At 51.0% G+C, this 26,685-nt stretch overlaps 3 protein-coding genes across 3 annotated transcripts; 1 reads left to right on the top strand and 2 right to left on the bottom strand.

Moving 5' to 3' along the window:
* Window positions 1-9,115: 9,115 nt before the first annotated feature.
* On the bottom strand, window positions 9,116-15,716 carry CDCA5 (cell division cycle associated 5). Its single transcript, XM_012463014.2, has 6 exons — window positions 15,590-15,716; window positions 15,286-15,380; window positions 15,142-15,207; window positions 15,027-15,062; window positions 11,286-11,723; window positions 9,116-11,122 (listed from the first exon to the last, which is right to left on the bottom strand). Exons 1-6 carry the CDS (start codon window positions 15,633-15,635, stop codon window positions 11,042-11,044), a joined length of 762 nt encoding a protein of 253 aa, XP_012318437.1. The 5' UTR covers window positions 15,636-15,716; the 3' UTR covers window positions 9,116-11,041.
* A 163-nt stretch (window positions 15,717-15,879) lies between these two features.
* On the top strand, window positions 15,880-21,383 carry ZFPL1 (zinc finger protein like 1). Its single transcript, XM_021673049.2, has 8 exons — window positions 15,880-16,036; window positions 16,339-16,448; window positions 16,760-16,871; window positions 18,396-18,589; window positions 18,694-18,766; window positions 18,899-19,045; window positions 19,285-19,402; window positions 19,892-21,383. The coding sequence occupies exons 2-8, from the start codon at window positions 16,347-16,349 to the stop codon at window positions 20,076-20,078; spliced, it is 933 nt and encodes a 310-aa protein (XP_021528724.1). The 5' UTR covers window positions 15,880-16,036; window positions 16,339-16,346; the 3' UTR covers window positions 20,079-21,383.
* TMEM262 (transmembrane protein 262) lies at window positions 20,415-21,147 on the bottom strand. The gene is made up of 3 exons (XM_012463013.2): window positions 20,815-21,147; window positions 20,610-20,709; window positions 20,415-20,491 (listed from the first exon to the last, which is right to left on the bottom strand). Exons 1-3 carry the CDS (start codon window positions 20,995-20,997, stop codon window positions 20,415-20,417), a joined length of 360 nt encoding a protein of 119 aa, XP_012318436.1. The 5' UTR covers window positions 20,998-21,147.
* Window positions 21,384-26,685: the final 5,302 nt, after the last annotated feature.

Raw genomic sequence — 26,685 nt, 5'->3', positions numbered from 1 at the left:
TACCACCAGCTCCGTCCAACAAGCCAGACCCCCTCAAAGTGAAAGTTGCCAGATTTAGCAAATACAATACAGGCTGCCCAGTGAAATCTGAATTTCAGCTGAAAATGGATACTTTATCATTATCTGTCTCACACAATGTTTGGGATATACTTACACTAACAAACAATTCACTGTTCATTTGAAATTCAAATTTAACTAAGTGTCCTGTATTTTATTTGGCAATTCTACCAAACTACATGCTAAAAATATTTTGAGGCTGAGTGCAGTGGCTCACGCCTGCAATCCCAGCACTTTTGGAGGCCAAGGCAGGAGGAAGGATTGCTTGAGCCCAGGAGTTAGAGACCAGCCTGGGCAACATAGCAAGACCCCATTTCTACAAAAAATTTAAACATTGGTTGGGCATGGTGGCATGTGCCTGTAGTCTCAGCTACTTGGGAGGCTGAGGTGGGAGGATCACTTGAGCCTGGGAAGTCAAGGCTACACTCAGCTGTGTTTGTACCACTGCACTCTAGTCTGGGCTTCAGAGCAAGACTCTCAGGAACAAAAAAAAAAAGGGCTGAAGTTAATAGAATTGTTGCCATTTTTCACGCTGGTATTTTTCAGAATCCTGTGCATCTTCTGGCCAAGTAACCACAGACATGGTTCTTCACACTGAGCCCCCCTGCGCCTCTAGATCCCCACGGACTTGTGGCATGGGCTTGTGGCTGTGTTATATTGTACCTTTCGAGGCAGCCTAAAATTACACAATTCCTGACCACATGATATAAACTGACACTCTGCAGAAGGCCCTATAACCCCAGACAGTCCTTGAGTCCAGCGTAGTATGGTTGCTGGAGAGTAGGCAGCTCTGTCACCAGGGGAACCTGGCTGCGGAACGATCGAGAGTCATGCCTCTGAGAAACTCACTTTGCAAACTAGGCTTAAAGAAACAACTCCAGATAAAAGTAACTCACACGGACGACCACAATAGCTGATGTGCACCATGAAGAAAAACTGGAAGTGGACTAAAAGCCCCAGATATAAGAAATGGTAAGGAAAGAAAGACTTATTCACATGCCAGGATACATTCACTCACGCGCTTACAGGCACATTGCCTATGGCATAGGCCGTGGGAACATATAGAAGGACGCAACCTGGTTCTGCCCAGGAGAAGTTCCTGGAGGATGGGGGAGGCTCAGGTTTGCAGATGACCACAGTACATGGGGATGAGCCACAGAGAGGTCTGTACAGAGAGGCTGCAAGAGGAGGGAGTCATGCCCTCTGCTTTGGAGCTCCAGAAAGACTGCATGGAGGATATGCTGCCTGGTCTCAAACAAGGATGCAGGGGAATCCAGAAGAGGGAACAGTGTAAGCAAGAGCTGTGGGGTCCTGCGAAGGGCCCACAGCAGGGCCTGGGCTGTAGCCCTCTGGGGATGAGGAGGTATGGGGATCTTTGTGTATCTGTCTATGTGGGCTGTTCGGCCACAGTTCAGAGGGTGGGTGGAAGGAGGGAGACACTGAGGGGGGATTGCCAAGGGTCTTGGAAGTGAAGAAGTTGGTGGCTGCATGTGACAAGTGTCTAAACTGTGTTAATCCTGGAGAAGGTGTGCATGAGACCCTGACACACCACAAAAGCAGATCTCACTATAGAATGAGCCGGGTACCACTGTACCCACGTAGGGTTGCCAAATAAAACACAGAATGCCAGGTTAAACTGGAATCTCAGATAATGAATTTTTTTGAGACTTTATTATGTATTTACTTTTGAGACAGGGTTTCACTCTGTCGCCCAGGCTGGAGTGCAGTGGCACCCTCATAGCTCACTGCAGCCTTGACTTCCCAGACTCAGGTGATTCTCCCACCTCAGTCCCCGAGTAGCTATAACTGTAGACCCGCCACCACACCCAGCTAATTTGTGTATTTTTTGTAGAGGCAGGTTTTCACACGATGTTGCCCAAACTGGTCTCGAACTCCTGGGATCAAGCAGTCCTCCTGCTTTGGCCTCCCAAAGTGCTGGGATTACAGGCATACGCCACTACACCCAGCCAAGTTGAGAATTTCTTTTTTTCAATTTTTTTCCATTTTTTATTTTAATTAATTAATTTTTTTTTTTTGAGACGGAGTTTCGCTCTTGTTACCCAGGCTGGAGTGCAGTGGCGCGATCTCGGCTCACCGCAACCTCCGCCTCCTGGGTTCAGGCAATTCTCCTGCCTCAGCCTCCTGAGTAGCTGGGATTACAGGCACGCGCCACCGTGCCCAGCTAATTTTTTGTATTTTTAGTAGAGACGGGGTTTCACCATGTTGACCAGGATGGTCTCGATCTCTTGACCTCGTGATCCACCCACCTCGGCCTCCCAAAGTGCTGGGATTACAGGCGTGAGCCACTGCGCCCGGCCTCAATTTTTTATTTTTAATGTCCCCACCCGAATTTCATCTTGAAGAGAATTTCTTATCTGAAAGGCCTATCTAGAAGTGTTTTGGATTTCAGATTTCTTAGGATTTTGGAATATTAGCATTATACCAGTTAAGCATCCCTAATCTGAAAATCCAGAATCCAAAATACTACAGTGACTGTCACGGCAGTGCTCAGTTTGGGATTTTGGATTTTCAGATTAGGGATATTCAACCCACATATGCATATCCCATATGTAGCATGGGACATCCTTGTCCTAGAAAACTATGTTATTTCTCTGATTTGGGGCATGCTTATTCTTTTTTTTGAGACAAGTCTTGCTTTGTCACCCAGGCTGGAGCACAGTAGTGCTGATCTTGGCTCACTACAACCTCCGCCTCCTAGATTCAAGCAATTCTCCTGCCTCAGCCTCCTGAGTAGTTCAGATTACAGGTGTGTGCCACCATGTCTGGTTAATTTTTTGTATTTTTAGTAGAGACGGATTTTCACTGTGTTAGCCAGGATAGTCTCGATCTCCTGATCTCATGATCCACCTACCTTGGCCTCCCAAAGTGCTGGGACTACAGGTGTGAGCCACTATGCCTGGCAGGGACACACTTATTTATTTATTTATTGAGACAGACTCTCACTGTCATCCAGGCTGGAGTGCAGTGGCTCGATCGAGGCTCACTGCTACCTCTGCCTCAGCCTTCTGAGTAGCTGGGATTATAGGTGCCCACCACCATGTCCGGCTAATTTTTTGTATTTACAGGGTTTCACCATCTTGGCCAGGCTGGTCTTGAACTCCTGACCTCCTGATCCACGCACCTTAGCCTCCCAAAGTGCTGGGATTACAGGTGTGAGCCACCGCACCCAGCCAGGGACACGCTTATTCTGAAAAAATTGTGTTGTTTTTCCAAGATTCAGGCTTAACTGGGCATCCTGTATTTTTTGGCTAAATCTAGCAACTCTTAACACCATGCCCACATGTTAGTGCCCATCAGAGGACACTGGGAAGCATGAAAAGCTCCATGGTTACCAGTTGGTATGTGAGGATGAGCAGATAGACAGACAGACAGGACTGGGGTCCCCTCAGGGTCCCACCAGCCAAGCACAGACAAGTGCTTATTCAGACGTGGACAGAAGATAGCTTAGGACACAGATTTGAGTCCTGCTCTGCCGCTCATAGATGGGGCACTGCAGGAACTCAGGCTCAGCTTCCTACTCTGTGAAATGGGAATTCAACTCCACAAATACTGATTGAGCCCTAACTTTGTTCAAGGTCCTTCCCTGAATGTTGAGAAGGTACAAAAATGAATCTCCTCCTTTAAGGGGTTAATCACAGGGCTGCGTAAAATGCTACTAGCAATTTGTGACCAGGAATCTGCTAGCTGCTTTGCATGTGACCATCAACCTGGAAAACAACCCCCAACCAACTCTGTTAGAGGGATGGAATTGGCCCCACTTTTCAGAAGAGAAAACCATGGCTGGAGAAGAGTCACAGCTGGGGGTGTACTGATCCTCAAGCAGGTGGCTGTCAGAGAGCCCGCCAAGCTGTCAGCCACACTGTGGAGGGGAAGGCAGCCTGGTCTACGCTCATGTGTTGGGAGAACCACCAGGCCTGAGCCAAGGCCTCATCTGAAGGGGTGGTGGGCCACTGGGCTGAGGACCCAGGTGAGGAGGCAGGGGTCCATAGGCTGTGTGGGGAAGTGCCCTGTGGAGAGGGAGGGTGACGTCCACTCTCCAAGAAATGGGGACAGTTGTGAGCCATGGGGCTGGCTTCAGTCCTCACATGCATGCTGGTGGGACCAGAATTTGTACCTGTGTGGGAGGTCATGCCTCAGGCAGGCTGCCAGGCACCATTGCTTGACTCCACCTGTGCCCCTCCAACCGGGCACTCAGAGGCTCTCTGAAGCCTCTGTCCCCAGCTCCCACTGGAGGGGCACAACTGCGCAGGCTGATGGGAAACCACCACAGGCACTTACTTCATGACATGCCTGGACACTGGGGGGACAGAGACAAATATGACCCTGTCTCCAGCCTGAGGGAGCTCACAGCTACTGTGTGAACACATGTGCGGAGCAGACAGAACGGAGTTTGGAGGTGCTATGATGGAGGTCTGTGTGGGCTTCTGGGACTTAAAAATGGAGGGAATGGTCAGTTCTACTTGAAAATTGTTCATTGAGCACTGACCATGCACTAAGTACTTTACTTGTAGTATCTTCTTTTTTTTAAGACAGAGTTTTGCTCTTTCACCCAAACTGGAGTGTGGCGTCATGATCTTGGCTCACTGCTACCTCCACCCGCCCCTGCCCCTACCCCAGGTTCAACCAATTCTCCTGCCTCAGCCTCCCAAGTAGCTGGTATTACAGGCACCTGCCACCATGCCCAGCTCATTTTTGTATTTTTAGTAGAGATGGGGTTTTGCCATGTTGGCCAGACTGGTCTTGAACCCCTGACCTCAGGTGATCCACCCACCTCAGCATCCCACAGTGCTGGGATTACAGGTGTGAGTCATCACATCCGGCAGCTATCTCATTCTCTTTTTTTTTTTTTTTTTTTAAGAGACGGAGTCTCGCTATGTTGCCCAGGCTGGAGTGCAGTGGTTATTCACAGTCACGATCCCACTACTGATCAGCACGGGAGTTTTGACCTGCTCTGTTTCCGACCTGGGCCAGTTCACCCCTCCTTAGGCAACCTGGTGGTCCCAGGAGGTCACCATATTGATGCCGAACTTAGTGCAGACACCTGATAGGCATAGCACACTACAGCCCAGAACTCCTGGGCTCAAGCGATCCTCCCACCTCAGCCTTCCCGAGTAGCTGGGACTACAGGCATGTGCCACCTTGCCCAGCTATCTCATTCATTTTTAAACACTATGGCATAGGTATTATTATTGTCCCCATTTTACAGATAAGGAAACAGGCACAGCAGAGGCTAATGATTATCACTTGTCTAGGGTCATACAGCTAGAAACTGGCAGAGCTAGGCTTCGAACCCAGTTGGATTCCAGAACCTGTGCTCTTTGCTTCCACTGTGGTGGGGCAGGTGGGGAGGAAAGGCTCAGCAGGGGTGACATGTGAGCCAGACTTAACGACGTGGGGCTCCCCAAGTGACCCTGGAGTGGGGAAAGACACAAGAGGCAGAGAGCAGTCTAAGTGAAGGTTCACAGGCAGGGACCTCCAAGCAGCTAGTGGCCTTCGATGGGTCTGTGGGCTGAAGCCTGGACATCAACCTCGGCCTGGAGTTTTCATGAGCCCTGCTAAGGCATCAGGGGCCCCCTAGACCAGCCAGCATTCTGGGGTGCAAACAGGAAACAATGCTGGCTGATTTGAGTGAAAAGGAGTTTATTGGCAGGATGCTGAGGAGTCACAGAACTCATGGGAAGAAGAGACTTCGAAGGGCAGGCACTGTGGGGTGCTGACTGCCAGAACCAGGACGTGGGGAGGGCCTGCAGACAAGCAAACTCGCATTCCTCACACCAGACACTGCTGGACAGGTGGTGCCTTCATTCCTCTTCACACCCGTCACTCCAGGTGGAGAATCTGATCAGCTTAGGTCCTGGTTGCCAGGATCAGGAAGAGCAAGCATCTGATATTCACTCCCACAGGGGGCTGAGGTCCTGCAGACAGCCCATGCCTGGAGGCTGAGATGCTGCTGGGCAGCCAGACACCAGCGACCATCCATTACACCGCTGCACGGAGCATGGGAAGTCAACGAAGATTTCTGTTTTATTGTGGTATTTTTATCTGTTTTACCTTTTTTTTTTTCTTTTTTGCTATCCATATTCTAATGGCATTTTTTCTTTTTGAGATGAAGTCTTGCCCTGTCGAGAGGCTGGAGTGCAGTGGTGCGACCTCAGCTCACTTGCAACTTCCATCTCCTGGATTCAAGCAATTCTCCTGCCTTAGCCTCCCAAGTAGCTGGGATTATAGGTGCGTACCACCATGCCCAGCTAATTTTTGTATTTTTAGTAGAGACAGGGTTTCACCATGTTGGCCGGGATGGTCTCAATCTCTTGACCTCATGATCCGCCCGCCTCGGCCTCCCAAAGTGCTGGGATTACAGATGTGAGAATGTACCATTTTAACAATTTTAAGTGTACAGTTCAGTGGCATTAAGTACGTATATATCGTTATGCAACCGTCACCACCAGCTCCAGAACTATTTCATCTTCCTCAACTGAAACTCTGCACCCATTCAACATGAACTCTCTATTCACCGCTCTCCCTAGCCCCTGCAAACCACCATTCTCCGTTTGTTTGTGTCAGACTCTGTGAGTTTGACTATTTTAGGTACCTCATATAAATGGAATCATACATGGTTTCTTCTGTTGTGACTGGCTCATTTCACATAGCATAATGTCTTCAGGTTCATCCATGTGTAGCATGTGTCAGAATTTCCTTTTTTTTAGAGACAGAGTCTCATCCTGTTGCCCAGACTGGAGTACAGTGGCGCAATCTTGGCTCACTGCAACCTCCACCTCCCAGGTTCAAGCAATTCTCCCATCTCAGCCTCCCGAGTAGCTGGGACTACAGGCACATGCCACCATGTCCAGCTAATTTTTTGTATTTTAGTAGAGACAGGGTTTCACCACGTTGCCCAGGCTGGTCTCGAACTCCTGAGCTCAGGCAATCCACCCACCTCAGCCTCCCGAAATGCTAGGATTACAGGTGTGAGCCACCACACCCAGCAAGTGCCAGGATTACAGGCATGAGCCATTGTGCCTGGCCATAATTTCCTTCTTTTTAAGGCTGAATGATATTCCACTGTATGGATAGGTCACACTTTAATCATTTAGCTGCTGGTAGGCATTTGTGTTGTTTCCGGGTTTTTGGTTATTGTTGAATAATGCTGCTAGGAACATGGGTGTACAAATCTATTCCAATCACTGCTTTCAACTTTCTCTGGTCTTACACTCAGATGTGGAATTGTATTAAAAGGTTTTAAAGGCTGGGCATGGTGGTAAGCACCTGTAATCTTAGCTACTTGGACAGCTGAGGTGGGAGGATGGCTTAAGCCTGGGAGGTGGAGGTTGCAGTGAGCCCAGATCACGCTATTGCAGTGCAGCCTGGGTGACGGAGCCAGACTGTCTCAAAAAAAAAGGGGGAGTTTTAAGGAGGGGAAAAATAGGCCAGGTGCACCAGCCATGGTGGCTCAGGCCTGTAATCCCAGCACTTTGGGAGGCTGAGGTGGGTGGATCACCTGAGGTCAGGAGTTCAAGACCAGCCTGGCCAACATGACGAAACCCCGTCTCTACTAAAAATACAAAAATTAGCCAGGTGTGGTGGCGGGCGCCTGTAATCCCAGCTACTTGGGAGGCTGAGGCTGGAGAATCGCTTGAACCCAGGAGGCGAAGGTTGCAGTGAGCTTAGATTTTGCTACTGCACTCCAGCCTGGGTGACAAGATTGAAATTCCATCTCAAAAATAAAAATAAAAAATTGAGGGGAGAAATAGGATCAGTGTGTCTTAGGAAATGTGTTCTAGCTGCAGTGTGGACAGTGTGGAGACAAGCAGTTAAAGGGAAGGAGACCCACAGGAGGTCAGTGCAATTGTAGTGGCTGTGGGGTGGGGGGATGTTGAGGAGGATGAGGCTGGCCGGATAGGGTGCAGGAAGGAGCTGCAGTTGGTCCCCGGTTCAAGTAAACAGCAACTTGAACGTTCCTTCAAGCTTAAAAGGAGGGAGTAATGGTAGTAGCTAACAACAGATGCTGGTCAAGACTTTTGTCTTTTTTGTCTTTTGAGACAGGGTCTTTACTCTGTCGCCCAGACTGGAGTGTAATGGCATTATCATGGCTCACTGCAGCCCTGACCTCCTGGTCTCAGGTGATCCTCCCACCCCAGCCTCCTGAGTAGCTAGGACTACAGACATGCACCAGTTAATTTTTTACATTTTTTGTAGAGCCAGGGTCTCCCTGTGTTGCCCAGGCTGGTCTCAAACTCCTGAGCTCAAGGATCCTCCTGCCTCAACCAAAGTGCTAGGATTACAGGTGTGAGCCACTGTGCCCAGCCTGGTTGTCAATTTTTAACAACAAAGCAAATAAAAGCCATTTAGGACTTGGGAAAAAAAGAGGAACAAGGTTTTAGAGACAAGATAATTGGATCAAAAGCCAAAGTGGAAAGGCTAGCCTTGAAGAGGGGACCCATCTCCTCTGGGTAGGGGAAGGAGGTCAAAGTGGATTAAGTCTGGGGAGAACTTAATGGCCTTGATTTGTTTGGATGACTAGGAGGCAAGTTCGAGTGTGGAGGATGGGATGGAAGGGAGGCTGCTCTATGCCCTCTGCCTGTAGGTTCCTAGCCTTACCTAAGGCCAAGTGGGAGAAGTTTCAGGCATCAGCATCACTGACCAGCTCCCCATGGGTCCCGCAGCACTGCTGCTACACAACGTCCAGTCTGGACCACGGATGAGCAACTCGGGCTCCTTCAAAGGAGCCTGAAAGGGAAGGAAGGGCTGGACTTGGGAAGGTGCTTCCTTCCCAGGCATCTCCCTTGGGCACTGGGGGAGCTCTTAGCACCCTCTCCCCAGACCCAACTTTCTTCCTCTTGGAAGAGGAGCGGATGGGGGACTGGACAGAAATAAGACATGGGGCAGGACAGTGATCTACCATGGGGCCAATGGGGGGAAGTGGGGCTGGGAGCCCCTGGACAAAAGGACAACCCTGGTGATGCCGCCCAAAGGAGGCCTGACCTTACCCTCAGCTCTGCCTTTGACCCATTGAAATAAACACAGTCCATGAACAGGCAGAAACTTTTATTTTATTTTTAGACAGAGTCTTGCTGTGTCACCCAGGCTGGAGTGCAGTGGTGCAATCTCAGCTCATTGCAACCTCTGCCTCTCCAGTTCAAGCGATTCTCCTACCTCAGCCTCCCAAGTAGCTGGGACTACAGGCGCCCGCCACCATGCCCAGCTATTTGTTTTTGTATTTTTAGACACAAGGTTTCACTATGTTGGCCAGGGCTGGTCTTGAACTCCTGACCTTGGGATCCACCTGCCTCAGCCTCCCAAAGTGCTGGGATTACAGGTGTGGGTTTCTGACCGCACCCGGCCAGAAACCCTTTAATCACAGTTTTTTCCAACTCTAAAACAAAACCCCATTTCCCCCTTAAACTCAGTTCCTCAGGAACAGAGAAGTTTGCAATGATGATCTCAACTCCACATCATCTAGTGACCCCAATTTTGTAGGACTAAGACATTTCCCAAGAGTTCTGCCCCATCAGCCAGTGAGGACGAGAGTTCTTCAGTACAGCTCAGCTCAAGGACACCTAGGCTTGCTTGTAGGTCTGACAAAGCACGGAGCGTTGAACAGATGGCCTGGGACTTGCAGGCCTGGCAGAAGGTTTCATTGAGGCCCGCCTAGCCTATGCCATTTCATCCAAGTACCCTGACCCGGCGCTCATCTTCCCTGGCATTCTCTGTTATCCACCAGCTCTTCTGTACACCTCAGCTTCTACTTCCATGAACTTGTAAACATAAAAGGTCCAACATCCTGAAATGCAGCAGGAGAGTGGGGGGCAGGGCAGCCTCCAAAACCACACCTTCTACCAGTATTGAAAGAAGAGAAAGCAGGGAAATTGTCCAGAGATCATGAGATGCATCCCAGGCAGTATTCTCACGTGAGAGGGTAGAGAGGTCAAAAACAAGCTGCTGTAAACCCCTGCCACTGTCTGGCGCGCTAGGAAAGCTTCTGAGGATTTTACAAGCATAGTCGCACAATGCTAGTAGGGCTAGGACTCTTCAACTTTTTCTTCTAGGGCCAAGTAGACTCTGTGTAACTTATTTTGTAAGAAATGGGTGTGGGTGACAGGCGGGGCCGCCTTCCACCCCTGCAGCAGAGTGGTAAGACTCCAGCCTGGGCCCTGTGCAGCGGACCAGCCCAGAGGCTGTGAACCACGGAAACTCACCGCACCTGGTGGCCATACGCCAAAATGCACACTTTGCTCCAGGCAGCCAGCGCCCTATCAACCTGACAGTTACCAAACATCTCAACAGCAGACCAGAACTAGAAAACACAGCTTCTGGTAGTAAACACTTATGGTCTGAGACCCAAATAAGGCCCCCCAAGTCCTTCAAAACCCAGACTCTACAGGCTCAATGTCCAGCTTCTTCCTCCAAGACAGAACTGCTCTCTCAGCCCACGAATTCTCTCTGGGACTATCTACAAAATCGAAGAGGAAACCCACAGAATCCAAAACCTCTTCACATAGCTGGGCTCAGGAAGAAAGTCACCAACTGAAGGCAACTCAGGAGGGAGAAGCCAAGGCTGGCAGAGCCCCTGGGCCTGTTTCTAAGCAGCCACCCTTCCCAACAAGAGCAGAGGTGCCCTTCACCATAACCCCCAGTCCTTTAACTTCTGGCTGGGCCAGTCATTCTCCTCCCCAGTCTGCGGCCCACCTGGAAACTGGCTGTGCTACTTTAGGGAGATAGGAAGGACATGATGACAAGAGACAGGACACTAGCAAGTGGCTGGGCCAGGCGGCCCCATTTCCTGAAACCAAGATGACTGCCACTGCTGCCCAAGCCCTCAAAGGTGGACAGGCCTCATACGCGGCACCAGCACACACACAAGTAACAAGACCAGGAGAGGGGACCCTAAGTGTCCTCTCCACAGGGAGGTTGCTATGTACAGGGACAGGAGGGAGAATTTGGCCAGGTGCACCCCCACTGCATCTCATTCAACCAGGAGATCAAACTGCTCAGCAGCTTCAAACTCGGCATTCATGGCCGCAGCCCACTCATCCAGCTCCGTTTTCTGAAGGAAGAGAATGGGGAGCAGGTGAGTGAGAAGGGAACATGGTAGCTGGAGCATCTCACCCACACCCTGCAGGTGCTGCTTATCCCCCAAAAGAGCCAGAGCCCCAGCCCTGCACGGCTCCCAGAGCATACGGCAGAGAAAAACCCCGCCTCTCACTCACCAGTATCTCTGGCATCTTCTTCTTCTTCTTTCGTTTCTGTTTCTCGGGTGGTGGAGAGATTCCAGGGAGAGTCATGTCTGGGGCCCAAGGCTTTGCACCAACCCTGGGGACCTCGGTGAATTTTGAGCACACCACTGGTGAGACTCTGGACAAATCTTCTGCCCCCAGCAGCCCATCGAAGCCAAAGCAGGACCGGCGGCCTGGGGTGGAGGTGGAGGCAGAGCCCAGGGTCTCCAGCCGGCTGTAGGAACGCCTGACTTTTTTAAACATTTCCAGGTCTCTGGCATCCAGCTCTCTCTCCTTGGAGCTGGACTCAGCCTCAGGGTTGAGCACGGGAGAGGTGTTGGGAGTGGCAGAAACACTGTATGTCTTGGAAAGGTCCTCCTTAGTCAGCTCCCTGCAAGGGGGCTTGTTTTCCTTCTCCAAGAAAAAGGCAATCTGCACCAGGACAAAAGAGATGCCCCCGGTACTTAGCTGCACTGCTTACTTCCAGAAAAGCCCAAGAAGTTCAGGGTGGAAACAAACACCCACAGGACACATACTTTTTTAAGAAACAAATCAGACCCTGAAAGAGATGTGGGGAGAAGAAAACACCCCACCATTGCTTCCGTGGAGTCTGCGTTTGTGACCCAAGTGGACTTGCCCTCACTGGCTGGTGTGTTACTAAAATGTGCCCAGCATCCAGCCTCCCCTCTGACCAACTCAAACCCTCATTAGGCGTCTTCTAGACCAGGTCAGCAATCTTTTCTGTTTTGTTTTTGGATACAGGGTCTCAACTCTGTTGCCCAGGCTGGAGTACAATGGCACGATCATGGCTCACTGCAGCCTCAGCCTCCAGGGCTCAAGCAATCCTTCTACCTCAACCTCTGAGTAGCCGGGACTACGGGCATGTGCCACTCTGTCTGGCTAATTTTTTGTCAGTTTCTTTGTAGAGAAGGGGGTCTCGTTATGTTGCCCAGGTTGGTCCCAGCAACCTTCTGATTGCTCTCCCTGCTTTTGCCCTTTCCTGCTATGGTCCATCTGCCACACAGCTAAGGAGGATTGTCCTAAAACGTCCACTCAGTCCATAAGTACTTATCAGTCACCTGTCCTGTGCCAGGTACTGGGAATACATCAGGGAATAAAACAGAGGAAACCCCTACCCTACTCTAAGGGAAAAACTGTTAAGAAAATTCAGTATTATGTTAGCAGTATCAACCACTACAGGAAAACATAGGAGTGCTTGGGGTTGGTTAGAACTGTAAAGAGATAAAGGTCAATATAAGCCTCATTGAGGTGATATTCGAGCTACAGATTGAAGGAGGTGTGGGAGTGACTCATGGCCAAGTGTTCTAGGCAGTGGGAACAGAAGGTGCAAAAACCCTGAGGCCACGGCATACTAGTCAAGGTCAAAGAACAAGGAGGCCAGCGTGACTGAAGTGAAGGAAAGAGGACAGAAACTGAAGATGAAGCTCAAGAGGTAATGGGTGGCCAGACGTGGTGGCTCACGCCAGTAATCCCAGCACGTTGGGAGGCTGAGGTGGGTGGATCGCCTGAGGTCAGGAGTTTGAGACCAGTCTAGCCAACATGGTGAAACTTTGTCTCTACTAAAAATACAAAAATTAGCTGGGCGTAGTGCCGTGTGCCTGTAGTCCCAGCTACATGGGAGGCTGAATCATGAGAATTGCTTGAACCCATGAGGCAGAGGCTGCAGTGAGCCAAGATTGCACCATTGCACTCCAGCCTAGGTGACAGAGTAGGACTTCAACTCAGAACCCTGCCCCACCTCCAAACACACACACACACACACACACAAAACCAGGGAAGCTGAACAAATTGGTAGTCACTACTAACTACTACTTCCTCATCCTCTATAGCCAAGCAGTCACTCAGGTCCTGGCAGCTTTACCCTGTTCAATGTCCCTTGAATCTCAAATCAACCAACAAGAACGAGTGGCTAGTAGGGGAAGCAGAGTCCCTACCCTTCAGGTGCCTATGTTCTTAGAGTGAAGAGAAAGACATCAAACATGCAAGAAAATACACTGTAAGAAGCGATAAGGACAGGCACAGTGGCTCATGTCTGTATAACCAATACTTTAGGAGGCCAAGGTGGGAGGATCACCTGAGTCCAGAAGTTCAAGACCAGCTTGGGCAACATAGTGAACCCTCATCGCTACAAAAAAAAATTAGAGAAAACATCAAAAAATTAGCCAGGCATGGTGGTGTATGACTGTAGTCCCAGCTACTTGAGAGACTGAGGAGGGAAGATCTGCAGTGAGCCAAAATCTTGCCACTGTGCTCCAGTCTGGGTGGCAGAGCAAGACCCTGTCTTTAGAACTGATAAGGTCTAAGAGAATTACATAGAGAAATGTGATAGCAATAGGGAAAGGATAGTCAGGGAAGGCTCTGGGGGGCGGTTCCCTCTGAACCCAGTACTGTGTATTAGCCTGCCTTTAGCTCACACCCTTACCTTCACACATCAGGATTTCTGAACTTCACATCATTCCACTGGTCTTGGAGCCCCAGGGTAGCCCTTCTCCAAACCAATCTCTCCACAACTCCCAGAGGGATCTTTCTTAAAACACTCAAACTTGACTCAGTCTGTACCTTACCCGGAACTCTCCAAAGGCTGCCCACAGATCCAGGAATGAAGCCCAATCCCTGAGTGTGGCTTTTGTGCCTCATCAGGATCTGCTCTGCTGTAGGGTGCTCCCTCCCCTGCTGAGGTCTGCTGCAGACACTAAACAAATTGCTAGTCCCCAAACCTTGTGATTTTTCTTTAAATTTCCAGTCTCTGCAAACATGGCTTCCTTGGCCTGGAACACCCCTGTTTTTGTTGTTTTTTTTTTTTCAGTCACCCAGGCTGGAGTGCAGGGGCACGATCTTGGCTCACTGCAAACTCCACCTCCTGGGTTCAAGTAATTCTTCTGCCTCAGCCTCCTGAGTGGCTGGGACTACAGGCGTGCGCCACCATGCCTGGCCAGGCTGGTCTCCAACTCCTAACCTCGTGATCCACCTGCCTCGACCTCCGAAAGTGGCGCTGGGATTACAGGCGTAAGCTACCGCGCGTGGATTTTTTTTTTTTTTTTTTTTTTCCAAAGACAGAGTCTTGTTCTTGTCGCCCAGGCTGGACTACAATGGCACAATTATGGTTCACTGCAACCGCTGCCTCCTGGATTCAAGTGATTCTCCTGCCTCGGCCTCCTGAGTAGCTACATTACATGTGCCCACCACCACGCCCAGCTAGTATTTGTATTTTTAGTAGAAACGAGGTTTCACCATGTTGGCCAGGCTGGTCTTGAACTCCTGACCTCAAGTGATCCACCTGCCTCGGCCTCCCGAAGTGTTGGGATTACAGGCGTGAGCCACTGCACCTGGCCCAGATTTTCTATTAATGAAACATCCTTTGATAATAACTTCTGCTAAAGCTGTAAAAATATCATACACGTGACTTATTTTAGACCACCCATAAATGAAAACTGATGACAAAATGGGTTAGAAAGACAGTACTTGCAGTTAAGACACAGCTCAGCTTTTAAAAGAAGTTCCAGAAAAATGGTAAAAATACACAAGGCATAAAAAGTTAAGTGTATTAAGTCTTCAGGGAGTAATCAAGACTGGCAATGCATGCAAGTGCCCAAAAGCAAACTTATTGCAGTACTGCAAAACAGCTCCCTGGGCAGATGTGAGCAGCCAATGTGTACTGTCCAGCTCTAGAGTGACCCTGATTTTACTTAACTAAGTAGATGAAAATGAACTCACCCTAGGGCTCCTGCGAGGCGAGTGAACAGCTGGGACCTGCAGGTGACAATACCAATTGATCACATAGCTGGTTTTGCCCACCTACCAACCCACAACATCCCATCTTAGCTTTTACCTCTACAGCATGGGCCACGATCTTCTTCAAGACGATGGGCTTTCTGATTGCAGCCGCACTGGGTGTCTGAAGAAGAAGGATGAAGATGAGCTCTACATTAGGTGACGGGCCACAAGGGGAGGAAGTGAGAAACCTGGGGCTCACCTTCGGCCAGATTTCAGGGGGGATGCTCGGGAGATCAGAACCTGATTTCCGTTGGGACCTCCGCACAGACTTAATAGGAGATGGGGCCCTTGGCCCTGGAAAGAGAAAAAAGTTACGAGGTAAAGGAGGACTCTAGGTCTTAGAGTCCAGAGAACAGATTCTAGAGAAAGCGAGGATTCCCAAACAAGCCCTTTTAAGGGCACCTCCTCCGGCGGCGGCAGCAGCGGGAGGGAAGGGCCATCTTTCACAGGACCGCGTCGCCCAAACGGCTCGACCTCATGTCTCCCGCGCGCCCTCAGCTCACCGGAGCGCTGAGCGGCCCCTCCGGACCGCGTTCGCCTCCCAGACATAACTATGCTCCGTATCGAGCTCCTCCAGCGCCGCCGCCCCGGGAGCGCGCCAACCAGGAAGGCCACTCGCTGCAAGGAACTTTCGAATTACCCGCCCTGCGGGGAAGGAAGCGGAAGTGACGTAGAGCGAGAGGTCCGCAGCGCTCTGATTCCCCCCCAGTCTTTTCCACCCGTCTTCCCGTCTAGCGTCATGGAGGCGTGGCCCGGGGGCGCGATGGCGTCATCAGCGCGCGCCGCACCCGGAAGAGACGTGGCAGCGGAGGGGTAATCGGGGCGGCCAAGGCTGAAGGGAGCGGAGCAGGAGCCTCGGGGAGCGTGGCCCCTGCCCCACCGCTCCTCGAACCATCGCTAGCGCCCTTCGAAACTGGTGCAGCGGCCGATCAGTAAACACAGAGACTGGGGTCTGTAGAGAAGGGGCGGGGCTTGGGGGGGTGGGGCTCAGGAGGTGCCTTGGGGGCGGGGCCGGTGGTATCGGGGAGTCGCTCATGGAGGGACCTGGCCGGGGGCGGAAACCAGAAGGATTGAGGGGTCGCCGTAGGCGGGATTTATGCTGGGAATGTTTCCCCGCCTAAGGAAGGGCAATGAGCAGGAATCTGGGGTCGGGGCGAATATGAGAGGTGTTGGGGAGTTAAGTGGAGACTGGGCTGGTAAGAGCGTAGTGGCGGCCACCAGAACCTGGCTTCCTACCAACTCCCTTTCCCAGGATCGATCATGGGGCTTTGTAAGTGCCCCAAGAGAAAGGTGACGAACCTATTCTGCTTCGAACATCGGGTCAACGTCTGCGAACACTGCCTGGTAGCCAATCACGCCAAGGTGGGGCCTTCGGGGAGCGGTTGACAGGGCACTGGGTGGGCAGGCGGTATTGGCTTCCTCCAAATCCATGAGGGGCCCCGCAATAGAATGTAAGCCCCACGAGGGCAAGGACTTGGTTTATTTTGTTCACTGATATATCCCCCGGCCCCAAGAGAGAGTCTGGCACACAGTATGTGCTCAATAAATGTTTATTGGTTGAACAAATGAAAGGATGAGTCTCCTCTGTGGCTAGAGAAAAAGAGACTGTTGGACCTTAGGGTGATAGGCCGAGCAGCACCAGCACCAGTTGTGACATCTCTCTCCCACTCCAGTGCATCGTCCAGTCCTACCTGCAGTGGCTCCAAGATAGCGACTACAACCCCAATTGCCGCCTGTGCAACATACCCCTGGCCAGCCGGGAGACGACCCGCCTTGTCTGCTATGGTGAGGCCTTGGCACCTTGGGGGGATCAGGCCAGCCTCAGGGGCCAGCTTGGTGACTGGTTTCCAGGCCCTTCTCAAGCAGCAGGACAGTGATTCCCCCAAGTCTCAGAGCCCAGATTCTAGTCCTGTTAAAGTTCCTTACCTGCTCTGTAAGTTCAGGCAAGTTATTCTTCCTTTCTAGGCCTCACTGTCTTTCCTAAAAAGTAAAGCTCCTAGTTCCTCTTTCCTAAAAATTAAAACACTGCCAATCTGGAGGGTTGAGCGAGAGCCAGTCAAGCTTATGGGTATGGTGGTGGCTGTGACTATTAGCTAGCCAGACCGGCATGTAGCTTTCAAGGTTTCAGATATTTAGGATCCAACACTGATTCCAGGGCTAAACAGAGAGGAAGTGAGTTTCCCACATTAAAGTTAGCTAAAAGAAGTCAGCAGACATATGTGTCATGACTTTGACGTGAATCTGGGGTAAGAGCCTTAGCTCCAGTTTTTGTTTTTGTTTTTTTGAGACAGAGTTGCACTCTTGTTGTCCAGGCTGGAGTGCAGTGGCATGATCTGGGCTCACTGCAACCTCTGCCTCCCAGGTTCAAGTGATTCTCTTGCCTCAGCCTCTTGAGTAGCTGGGATTACAGGCATACGTCACCAAGCCCAGCTAATTTTGTGTTTTTAGTAGAGACGGAGTTTCTCCTTGTTGGTCAGGTGGTCTCGAATTCCCAACCTCAGGTGATCCACCCGCCTCAGCCTCCCAAAGTGCTGGGATTATAGTCAGGAGCCACCGCGCCTGGCAGCTCATTTTTGAAGGAGCACATGCAGAGACAGCTCCATAGGTGTTTCTCCTTGTGAGTGCGTGTGTGTGCTTGTAGGCATTTAGTGAACATGGTGTGTTTAAATGAGTGTTAGTGTGTTGATTAGTACTTGGGGGTGAGTGAATGGGTAAATGTACGTATGTGAACATATGAATACAGGTATGTTGTATGAGTGCAAGAGAATGCATGGTTGAGGGTGCCTGAGTGTGAGCAAACCTGTGAGTGTACGGATGTTTATGTGTGAGAGCTATGGTGCCATAGTCTAGATAATAGGGAATGCTACTTGTGTTTGAATATGTGCTTATAAGCACATGTACATTTGTGCACATGGATAGGTACATATATATGTGTGCCTGTGTGTATATCGAGGAACTTTTTTGAAACTGTTCATTATTAGCCATTAGCCCAAAGAGTATGATGAGTGCAGGCCCAGAGAGGACTCACTTCAATGGGAGGTGGCATTTTCTTGCCACCCAACCTCACCCCTGTGAACTGGACAGCTTGGTAGCAGCTGCCTGGACTTAGATGGTGGCAGCCAAGAAGACTGACGTTTTAGGGAACACTGATGAAACGGACCTTTAGGGGAGGAGGAGGGGGAGGAGAAGGCTCTGGTACACATATACATGTCCGTATGTCCCTACAGTGGTCTGGGGTCTGATGCTAGGCTAGGAGCCCTAAGCGCCCTCTTCCTCATGTCTCTTCTCCCCTGTCTCATGGGCCCTAAGATCTCTTTCACTGGGCCTGCCTCAATGAACGTGCTGCCCAGCTACCCCGAAACACGGCACCTGCCGGCTACCAGTGCCCCAGCTGCAATGGCCCCATCTTTCCCCCAAGCAACCTGGCTGGCCCCGTGGCCTCCACACTGAGAGAGAAGCTGGCCACAGTCAACTGGGCCCGGGCAGGACTGGGCCTCCCTCTGGTGAGAGTCCCTCTGACCATCCATCTGCCCTGGGCCCCACCTGAGCTAGATGGGTGGGTGGGGACAGTACTAGGCAGCCTGGTGACCCAGATTCCTTCCTCCAGATCGATGAGGTGGTGAGCCCAGAGCCTGAGCCCCTCAACACCTCCAACTTCTCTGACTGGTCCAGCTTTAATGGTAAGTGGTGGCTTCCACCAGCTGTTTGAGCTTTAGCCTCCTTGCTCTGCTGACGGCTCTCTTGGTCCGCAGTCAAATGCTCTACCCCTCAGCTCTACCCGCTTCTGCTGACAGCTCTCTTCCCACCCACAGCCAGCAGTACCCCTGGACCAGAGGAGGTAGACGGCGCCTCTGCTGCCCCAGCCTTCTACAGCCAGGCCCCCCGTCCCCCGGCTTCCCCAGGCCGGCCCGAGCAGCACGCAGTGATCCACATGGGCAATCCTGAGCCCTCAACTCACGGTGAGCCTGGGAGTTATCCAGGCCACAGAAGGATAAAAAAGGGGTAGCGGTTTGTGTGGGGGGAGCTTGAGGATCCAGAGACCCACCTGGAGGAACCCTTCCTCAATCCAGGCACTGCCATTACCTCCTCACAATTCTGAGATGCTCTGTCAGACTGAGGAAGGCAGGTGATCCCCCCAGCCCTCCCCAAAGTGGCCAGTTTTCCTGAATCTATTGATGCTAGTGGCTCTACCCTATAGCCCCAAGGAAGGTGTATGACACACGGGATGATGACCGGACACCAGGCCTCCACGGAGACTGTGACGATGACAAGTACCGACGCCGGCCTGCCTTGGGTTGGCTGGCCCAGCTGCTAAGGTACAGAGGGTCAGGCAGGGCAGAGTGCCGGGAAGGGGCAGAGAGGGAGTAGGAGCCAGAGGCCTTGGGAGGGACAGTTTCATGGCAAAAGGGGCTTGTTCTGGAAAGGAACAGTACCTGGTGCCGTGCAGAGAGGCCTTGGCTGCGCAGCAAAAGCTGTGGTTTGTTTCTCTCTGGGGCTGTCTCTGTGCCTCCCACACAGGAGGTTTGGACTCAGGTTCTTTGAGGCTCCTCCCCGATCTGACACCCACTAGTCTTTGTAACTCTGCCCGATGCCTGACACATTCTGGTTTGCCGAACACAGCCCTGTGCCTCCGCTGGTCTGAGCTGCACAATAGCGCCCTATGGTGGCAGGTACAGGAGTGATCATCCCTGAGACACAGACGAGGAGGCGGAGGCTCAGGAATGGGTGGTGACCAGGGCTTCCCTCCCTGCCGTGGGGGCCGCTGGGGGCTGGGGCCTGACCTGATTTTCCCCTCATCCCCCCAGGAGCCGGGCCGGGTCTCGGAAGCGGCCGCTGACCCTGCTCCAGCGGGCGGGGCTGCTGCTGCTCTTGGGGCTGCTGGGCTTCCTGGCCCTCCTTGCCCTCATGTCTCGTCTAGGCCGGGCCGCAGCTGACAGCGATCCCAACCTGGACCCGCTCATGAACCCTCACATCCGTGTGGGCCCCTCCTGAGCCCCCTTGCTTGTGGCTAGGCCAGCCTAGGACTTGGTTCCTGTGGAGGAGAGGTGGGGTGGCGGGGAGGCTGGGGGCACCTCTTCACTGCTCCTCTCCCTCAAGCCTAAGACACTAAGACCCCAGCCCAAAGCTGAGTCCACCAGAGTGGCTGCAGGCCAGGCCTGCAGCCCCGTGAGTCAAGCATTTGTCTTGACTTGCTTTCCCCTGGGTCTCCAGCCTCCCACCCCTCACCCTGTGAAGGAGTTGGCAGGTGGCAATAAACGGCAACTTTATTAAAACACCCGAGGCAGCCTTTTCCTTCCCCTCCTCAGCCCTGTTCCAACTCCCCAGGCCTCAGTGGTTCTCCTCCCGGTACTCAATGGCCAGAAACTCCAAGGACAGGCGGCTGAAGAACATTGCTCCGTTGAGGACTGGGTGGAGGACAGAGCTCGCATCAGCCCCAGTACCCTTCCCTGCCTACTCCATGCTACATCTCAGGGTTCCAAAGCTCCCGGCTCCCCCTTCCACCCTCCTGCTGTTGCCACTCACTCAGGATGGTCATGGCAGAGCAGCAGGTACACTTGTTTTTTGTCATCTCAGCGTAGAGTGACCCCGTGGCAGCCCAGCAGATGCTGATCACCTGGGAGAACTGTAGGCCCATCCAGTGGGAGAGTGGCCCCGACACAACAGTGGGGTTTCCATCAGCCCCTCGGGCCTCCCGCAGCCAGCCCTTGAGTCCCTGCCCTGAGCTTACCATCAGGACGACCGTGTAGTGGAAGCTCATGCGGTCATAGTGGTGGGTGACGCAGAAGTTATGCATGTCGCTGATGAAAACGCCCAGGTGTAGGAAGAAGAGCATCAGTGCAGCCGTGGTGAGCACCATGCCTTTTGGGAAGAAGAATGTGGCGATGCGGTCCTGCAGCCGCATCTTGCCCATAGTGTACACGCAAGTCAGACTTGAGAGCTGGAGCAAGCAGGCCCTGCCCAGGAAAAGCAGCAGCGCCTTTGATTCTAGAGTGTCTGGCCTGGAGTAGCAGTGGGATTCTAGAACCAGAAGGACAGCAGAGGGGACAAGATTCTAGAACACAGGCTGATTTCAGCCAATGCAGGACTGCTTCACGGGTGGTAGGGGGTGCTTTGAATTGTGAGACCAGTGGGGGCCCATGGTGATGGCGAAAGGGCAGCAACCCTAGTTGTCCTGTCCTCACGCTAGACACTTTTGTGCACATCTCAATTTTCCCATGATGGAGGCAGTGTGAGCGCAGTCTACAGATGAAGAACGGGGGCTCAGGAAAGTTGAGGGGCGGCTGGGCATGATGGCTCACGCCTGTAATCCCAGCACTTTGGGAGGCCAAGGTGGGTGGATCACCTGAAGTCAGGAGTTTGAGACCAACCTGGCCAACATGGTGAAACCCTGTCTCTACTATAAATACAAAAAAAAAAAAAAAAATTACCCAGGCATGGCAGCAGGTGCCAGTAATTCCAGCTACTTGGGAAGCTGAGGCAGGAGAATTGCTTGAACCTGGGAGGCAGAAGTTGCAGTGAGCTGAGATTGTGCCACTGCACGCCAGCCTGGGCAACAGAGTGAGACTGTGTCTCAAAAAAAAAAAAAGTTGAGGGGCATGGTATAGAGCCATGGAAGTCTTAAGCAAATGAGAGATTAGGACCCAGCTGCATAGCTGGAAGGCATTCACAGGTAAGGGGAGGCCTGGGCTGGATCCCAAGTTCCAAGTATTTTCTCGACTCTCTGGTGGAGAGGAATTACGAGAAGGGAAGGGTCAACAGATTCTTCAGAGCTGTTCTGGGACCTTCCCCATGCCCTCCCCAGGTGTGCCCCCAGAGGGCACCTGGCTTTTCCATTCTCTTCCCCAGATGTTCTTACAGGACCCGATGCTGAGCAGCTTTCCTCTCTGCCACCTACAGGTGCTTGGAGCACTTTCACCTCCATCAGTCCAAGAATCCCATGTGACAGCTGGAGCTGGCGGGATAAATCCTATTTGATGCTTGAGTCTGAGGCGGAGGGAGGGATGGGCTTCCTCAAGCTGTCATAGCCAGTGAGGGACGGAGTCAGTACTGAAAGGAAGATCCGATACTACCTTAGGCTGTGCCGAGTGAGCACGGTCAGATGCAAGAAAAAATGTCCTCCATGCACGTAAGAGATGAGAACTAGGCTGGGCATGGTAGCTCACGCCTGCAACCCGAGCACTTTCAGAGGCCCAGGTGGGAGGATTGATTTGGGCCAGGAGTTCAAGACCAGCTTCGGAGACAGCAAGACCCCATCTCTTAAAAAAAAAAAAAAATGCTGAGTGCGGTGGTGTGTGCTTGTAGTCCCTAACTCCTAATTTTAAAAAAATTATACATGTAATGTATTAATATGGGCCAGGTGCGGTGGCTCATGTCTGTAATCCCAGCACTTTGGGAGGCTGAGGCAGGTGGATCATCTGAGGTCAGGAGTTCAACACCATCCTGACCAACATGTTAGGCTGGGTGAGGTGGCTCACACCTGTAATCTCAGCACTTTGGGATTCCGAGATGGTGGATCACCTGAGGTTAGGAGTTCAAGACTTGCCTGACCAACATCTCTACTAAAAATACAAAATTAGCCTGGCATGGTGGCACATGTCTGTAATCTCAGCTATTCGGGAGGCTGAGGCAGGAGAATCGCTTGAACCTGGGAGGCGGAGGTTGGGGTGAGCCGAGATCTCACCATTGTACCCCAGCCTGGGTAACAAGAGTGAAACTCTTGTCTTCAGAAAAAAAAAAAGTATATATATATATATCTGAATATGTTCTTATAAAATGTGTGCATAATACACAAGCATACAGAGGAAAATGTAACAGTCTTTCTGCTGCATCCCCACCACTGAGGTAACCCCTTCACCAGTTTGGTGCGTTGGCATCTTTTAAGATGTAATGGTAATGGTAACTTCATAAATCTAGATGTACATATATGTAGGGTCCAGCCCTACTGGGTCCTGTTAGCCCCTCTCTACTGGTGTGGAAACGAGAAACTGTGGAAATAAAAGATACAAGACACCAAGAAAGAGAAAAAAGTTTGGGCCCAGGGGTCCACTGCCAGCCAAAGCACAGAGTCCGGCAGTGGCCTCGAGTGCTTGGACGCTCTGACTTTTATTCAGTACAAAGCAGGGAGCAGGGTAGGTAAGGCCAGGCATTGGTGGTCAGTGATAGGGTCAAGTAAATCACGTGTCTTGGAGATAGGGGCCCAGGACTTTCAAGTAGCTGAGGCGAGGAGAAAACTTAATGTGTCAGCACTTTTTCCATACTTGTCAGGAAATAACATGGACATTAAGATTTATGTTACTATTACTGATTGTTTTTTTTTTTTCTTTTTTTTAAGATGGGGTTTAACCGTGATGGCCAGGCTGGTCTTGAACTCCTGACCTCAGGTGATCCACCCGCCTTGGCCTCCCAAAGTGCTAGGATTACAGGCGTGAGCCACCATGCCCGGCCTCTCTCTACAAAAAAATTTTTAAAAATGAAATTTGCTGGGTGTGGTGGCCAGTGCCTGTAGTCCCAGCTACTTGGGAGGCTGAGGAGGGAGGATCACTTGATCCTAGGAATTCCAGCCCTGCTTGCACCATTACAGTCCAGTGTGGGGGCATAGTGAGACCTTGTCTCAAAAAAAAAGATCTTTAACTCATCAGTGAGGGGATTCCCATTTGATAAGGTGGTGATGCACATGAGGAGCGGAGCCGGACAGGACAGGCATTTAAAGAGGAATGTTAGGCCGGGCACAGTGGTTCATGCCTGTAATGCCAGCACTTTGGGAGGCCAAGGTGGGTGGATCACCTGAGGTCAGGAGTTCAAGACCAGCCTGGCCAACATAGTGAAACCCCATCTCTACTAAAAATACAAAAAACTAGCCGGACATGGTGGTGTGCACCTGTAATCCCAGCTACTTGGGAGGCTGAGGCAGGAGAATCGCTTGAACCTGGGAGGCAGAGGTTGTAGTGAGCTGAGATCATGCCATTGTACTCCAGCCTGGGTGAATAGCAAGTCTGAAAATAAATAAATAAATAAAATAAAGAGGAATGTTTAGCACATGATTAGTAGGTTAGATGCAAAATACACTGGATGTCTTACATGACAAAAATTATACCCTTTGAGGTTACTTTCTCTACTGGATATACATGTTTTTCATCTCTCCGGGACTATATCTCCTTGTAATTTCAGAGTCTATTTACCTTACTAGTAAGTAGCAAAGTCAAACAACTGTGTATTCCTGTGGGTAAATAATCCTTGGGCGGGCTTCTGAAACAGTGACCCAGTGTGACATTGAAAGGACACACTACACTCTTGGATTTCCAATTTTTGGATGATTTTTCTTAACATTATTCTCCAAGTTTTTTTTTTTGTTTTTTTTTTTGGAGACAGAGTTTCACTCTTGTCACCCAGGCTGGAGTGCAGTGGTGCGATCTTTGCTCACTGCAACCTCCACCTCTTGGATTCAAGTGATTCTCCTGCCTCAGCCTCCCGAGTAGCTGGGATTACAGGCGACTGCCACCACGCTTGGCTAATTTTTGTATTTTTAGTAGAGATAGGGTTTCATCATGTTAGCCAGGCTGGTCTCGAACTCCTGACCTCAGGTGGTCTGCCCGCCTTGGCCTCCCAAAGTGCTGGGATTACAGGCGTGAGCCACCATGCCCAGCTTCAACTCTGCTCTTATAGAGCAAAAGCATATAGGTCATACATTAAAAATGGGTGTGACTGTGTTTTAATAAAACTTATGGACAATGGAATATGAATTGCATTTGATTTTCAGGTGTCATGAAATGTTATTTTTTAAAAAAACTATTTACGAATGAGAAAACCATTCTATCTCACAAGCCATATGAAAACAGGTGGTGAGCTGTTTGGCCTGCAGGAGCCCTGGCAAAGAACAAGTAAACCAGTGAGTTTTTCCATTCCAACCTTCCTCCAACAGCCTATCATAAGTAATGTTTCAAGGGCTACTTTGATACTTGAGAAAGTCTTTTTCTCCTTTTCCTCCATTCCAACTCTATGTCCTAATCTGAAGTCCAGATCGTTCCCTGTCCTCATGAGCTCCTCACCTTTGTGCACAGCTGCACTTTTATCCAAGTCAGAACCCTGGAGAGAAGATCAGTAGGCTGAGGTGGGAGGATCCCTTGAGCCCAGGAGGTAGAGGCTGCAGTGAGCCAAAGATAGGACCACTGCACTCCAGCCTGGTGACAGAGCAAGACCTTGTCTCAGGAAAAAAAAAAAAAAAAAAAGGCCAGGTGTCTCATGCCCGTAATCCCAGCACTTTGGGAGGCCGAGGCAGATAGATTGAAAGGTTAGGAGTTGGAGACCAGCCTGGCCAATATGGTGAAACCCTGTCTCTACTAAAAATACAAAAATTAGCTGGGTGTGGTGGCAGGCACCTATAGTCCTAGCTACTCAGGAGGCTGAGGCAGGCTTGAACCCGGGAGGCGGAAGTTGCAAGGAGCCAAGATCATGCCACTGTACTCCAGCCTGGGCAACAAGAGCAAGACTCTGTCTCAAAAAAAAAAAAAAAAAAGGAAGAGAACCTTGAGAGTTATCCTTCACATTTCCACCCAACCCCTCACTCAGCACATTCCATTAGTCACTTAAACTCTGCTGAGTCCTTTTTTTTAGATAATAGAGAGGGGGTGGTCTCACTATGTTGTCCAGGCTGGTACTGACCTCCTGGTCGCAAGTGATTCTCCCACCTCCGCCTTCCAAAGTGATTGGAAGGGGATTGCAGGAGTGAGCCACTGTGCCCGGCCCTAGGGGTTCTTAAATGTGAGTGTGCATCAGAACTACTTGGGAACTTTCTAAAAAGAAGCTAGTTCTGAGAGAAGCCCAGAGGTTTTTGTTGGTTTGTTTTTTTCTTGCTCTGTCACCCAGGCTGGAGGGCAGTGGCACGGTCATGGTTCAAGCGATTCCCCCACCTCAGCCTCCGAGTAGCTGGGACCACAGGCGTGGGCCATCATCCCAGCTAATTTTTGTAATTTTTTTTTTTCCTTTTTTGGCAGGGGGATGGACTCTCGCTCTTGTTGTCCAGGCTGGAGTGCAATGGCACAATCTTGGCTTACCACAACCTCCGCCTCCCAGGTTCAAGGGATTCTCCTGCCTCTCAGCCTTCCAAGTAGCAGGCATGCCCCACCACGCCCAGCTAATTTAATTTGTATTTTTAGTAGAGACGGGGTTTCTTCATGTTGATCAGGCTGGTCTTGAACTCCCGACCAGGTGACCCACCCTCCTCGGCCTCCCAAAGTGCTGGATTACAGGCGTGAGCCAACGCGCCCAGCCATTTTTGTATATATATTTTTTATACAGATGGAATTTCGGTATTTTGCCCAGGCTGGTCTCAAATTCCTGGGCTTATGCGACCCACCAGCCTCGGCCCTCCCAAGTGCTGGGATTACAGGAGTGTTTGGTGCAGCCCAGCCCAGAGATTTATAACGCGCCACAGATAGTCCTGAAGGCAATTATGATGCAGGTCAGAGGACCAGGCCTTAAGAAGCACTGCGCGGCCAGGCGTGGTGGCTCACGTCTGTAATCCCAGCACTTTGGGAGGTCGAGGTGAGCGGATCATGAGGTCAGGAGTTTAAGATCAGCCTGACCAATTTTGTGAAACTCC

Source organism: Aotus nancymaae, unplaced genomic scaffold, assembly GCF_030222135.1.
Source record: "Aotus nancymaae isolate 86718 unplaced genomic scaffold, 86718_ANA_hifiasm-v0.15.2.pri h1tg000059l, whole genome shotgun sequence".
Classification (NCBI taxonomy): Eukaryota; Metazoa; Chordata; class Mammalia; order Primates; family Aotidae; genus Aotus; species Aotus nancymaae.
This window is presented reverse-complemented; position numbering and strand designations above follow the sequence as displayed.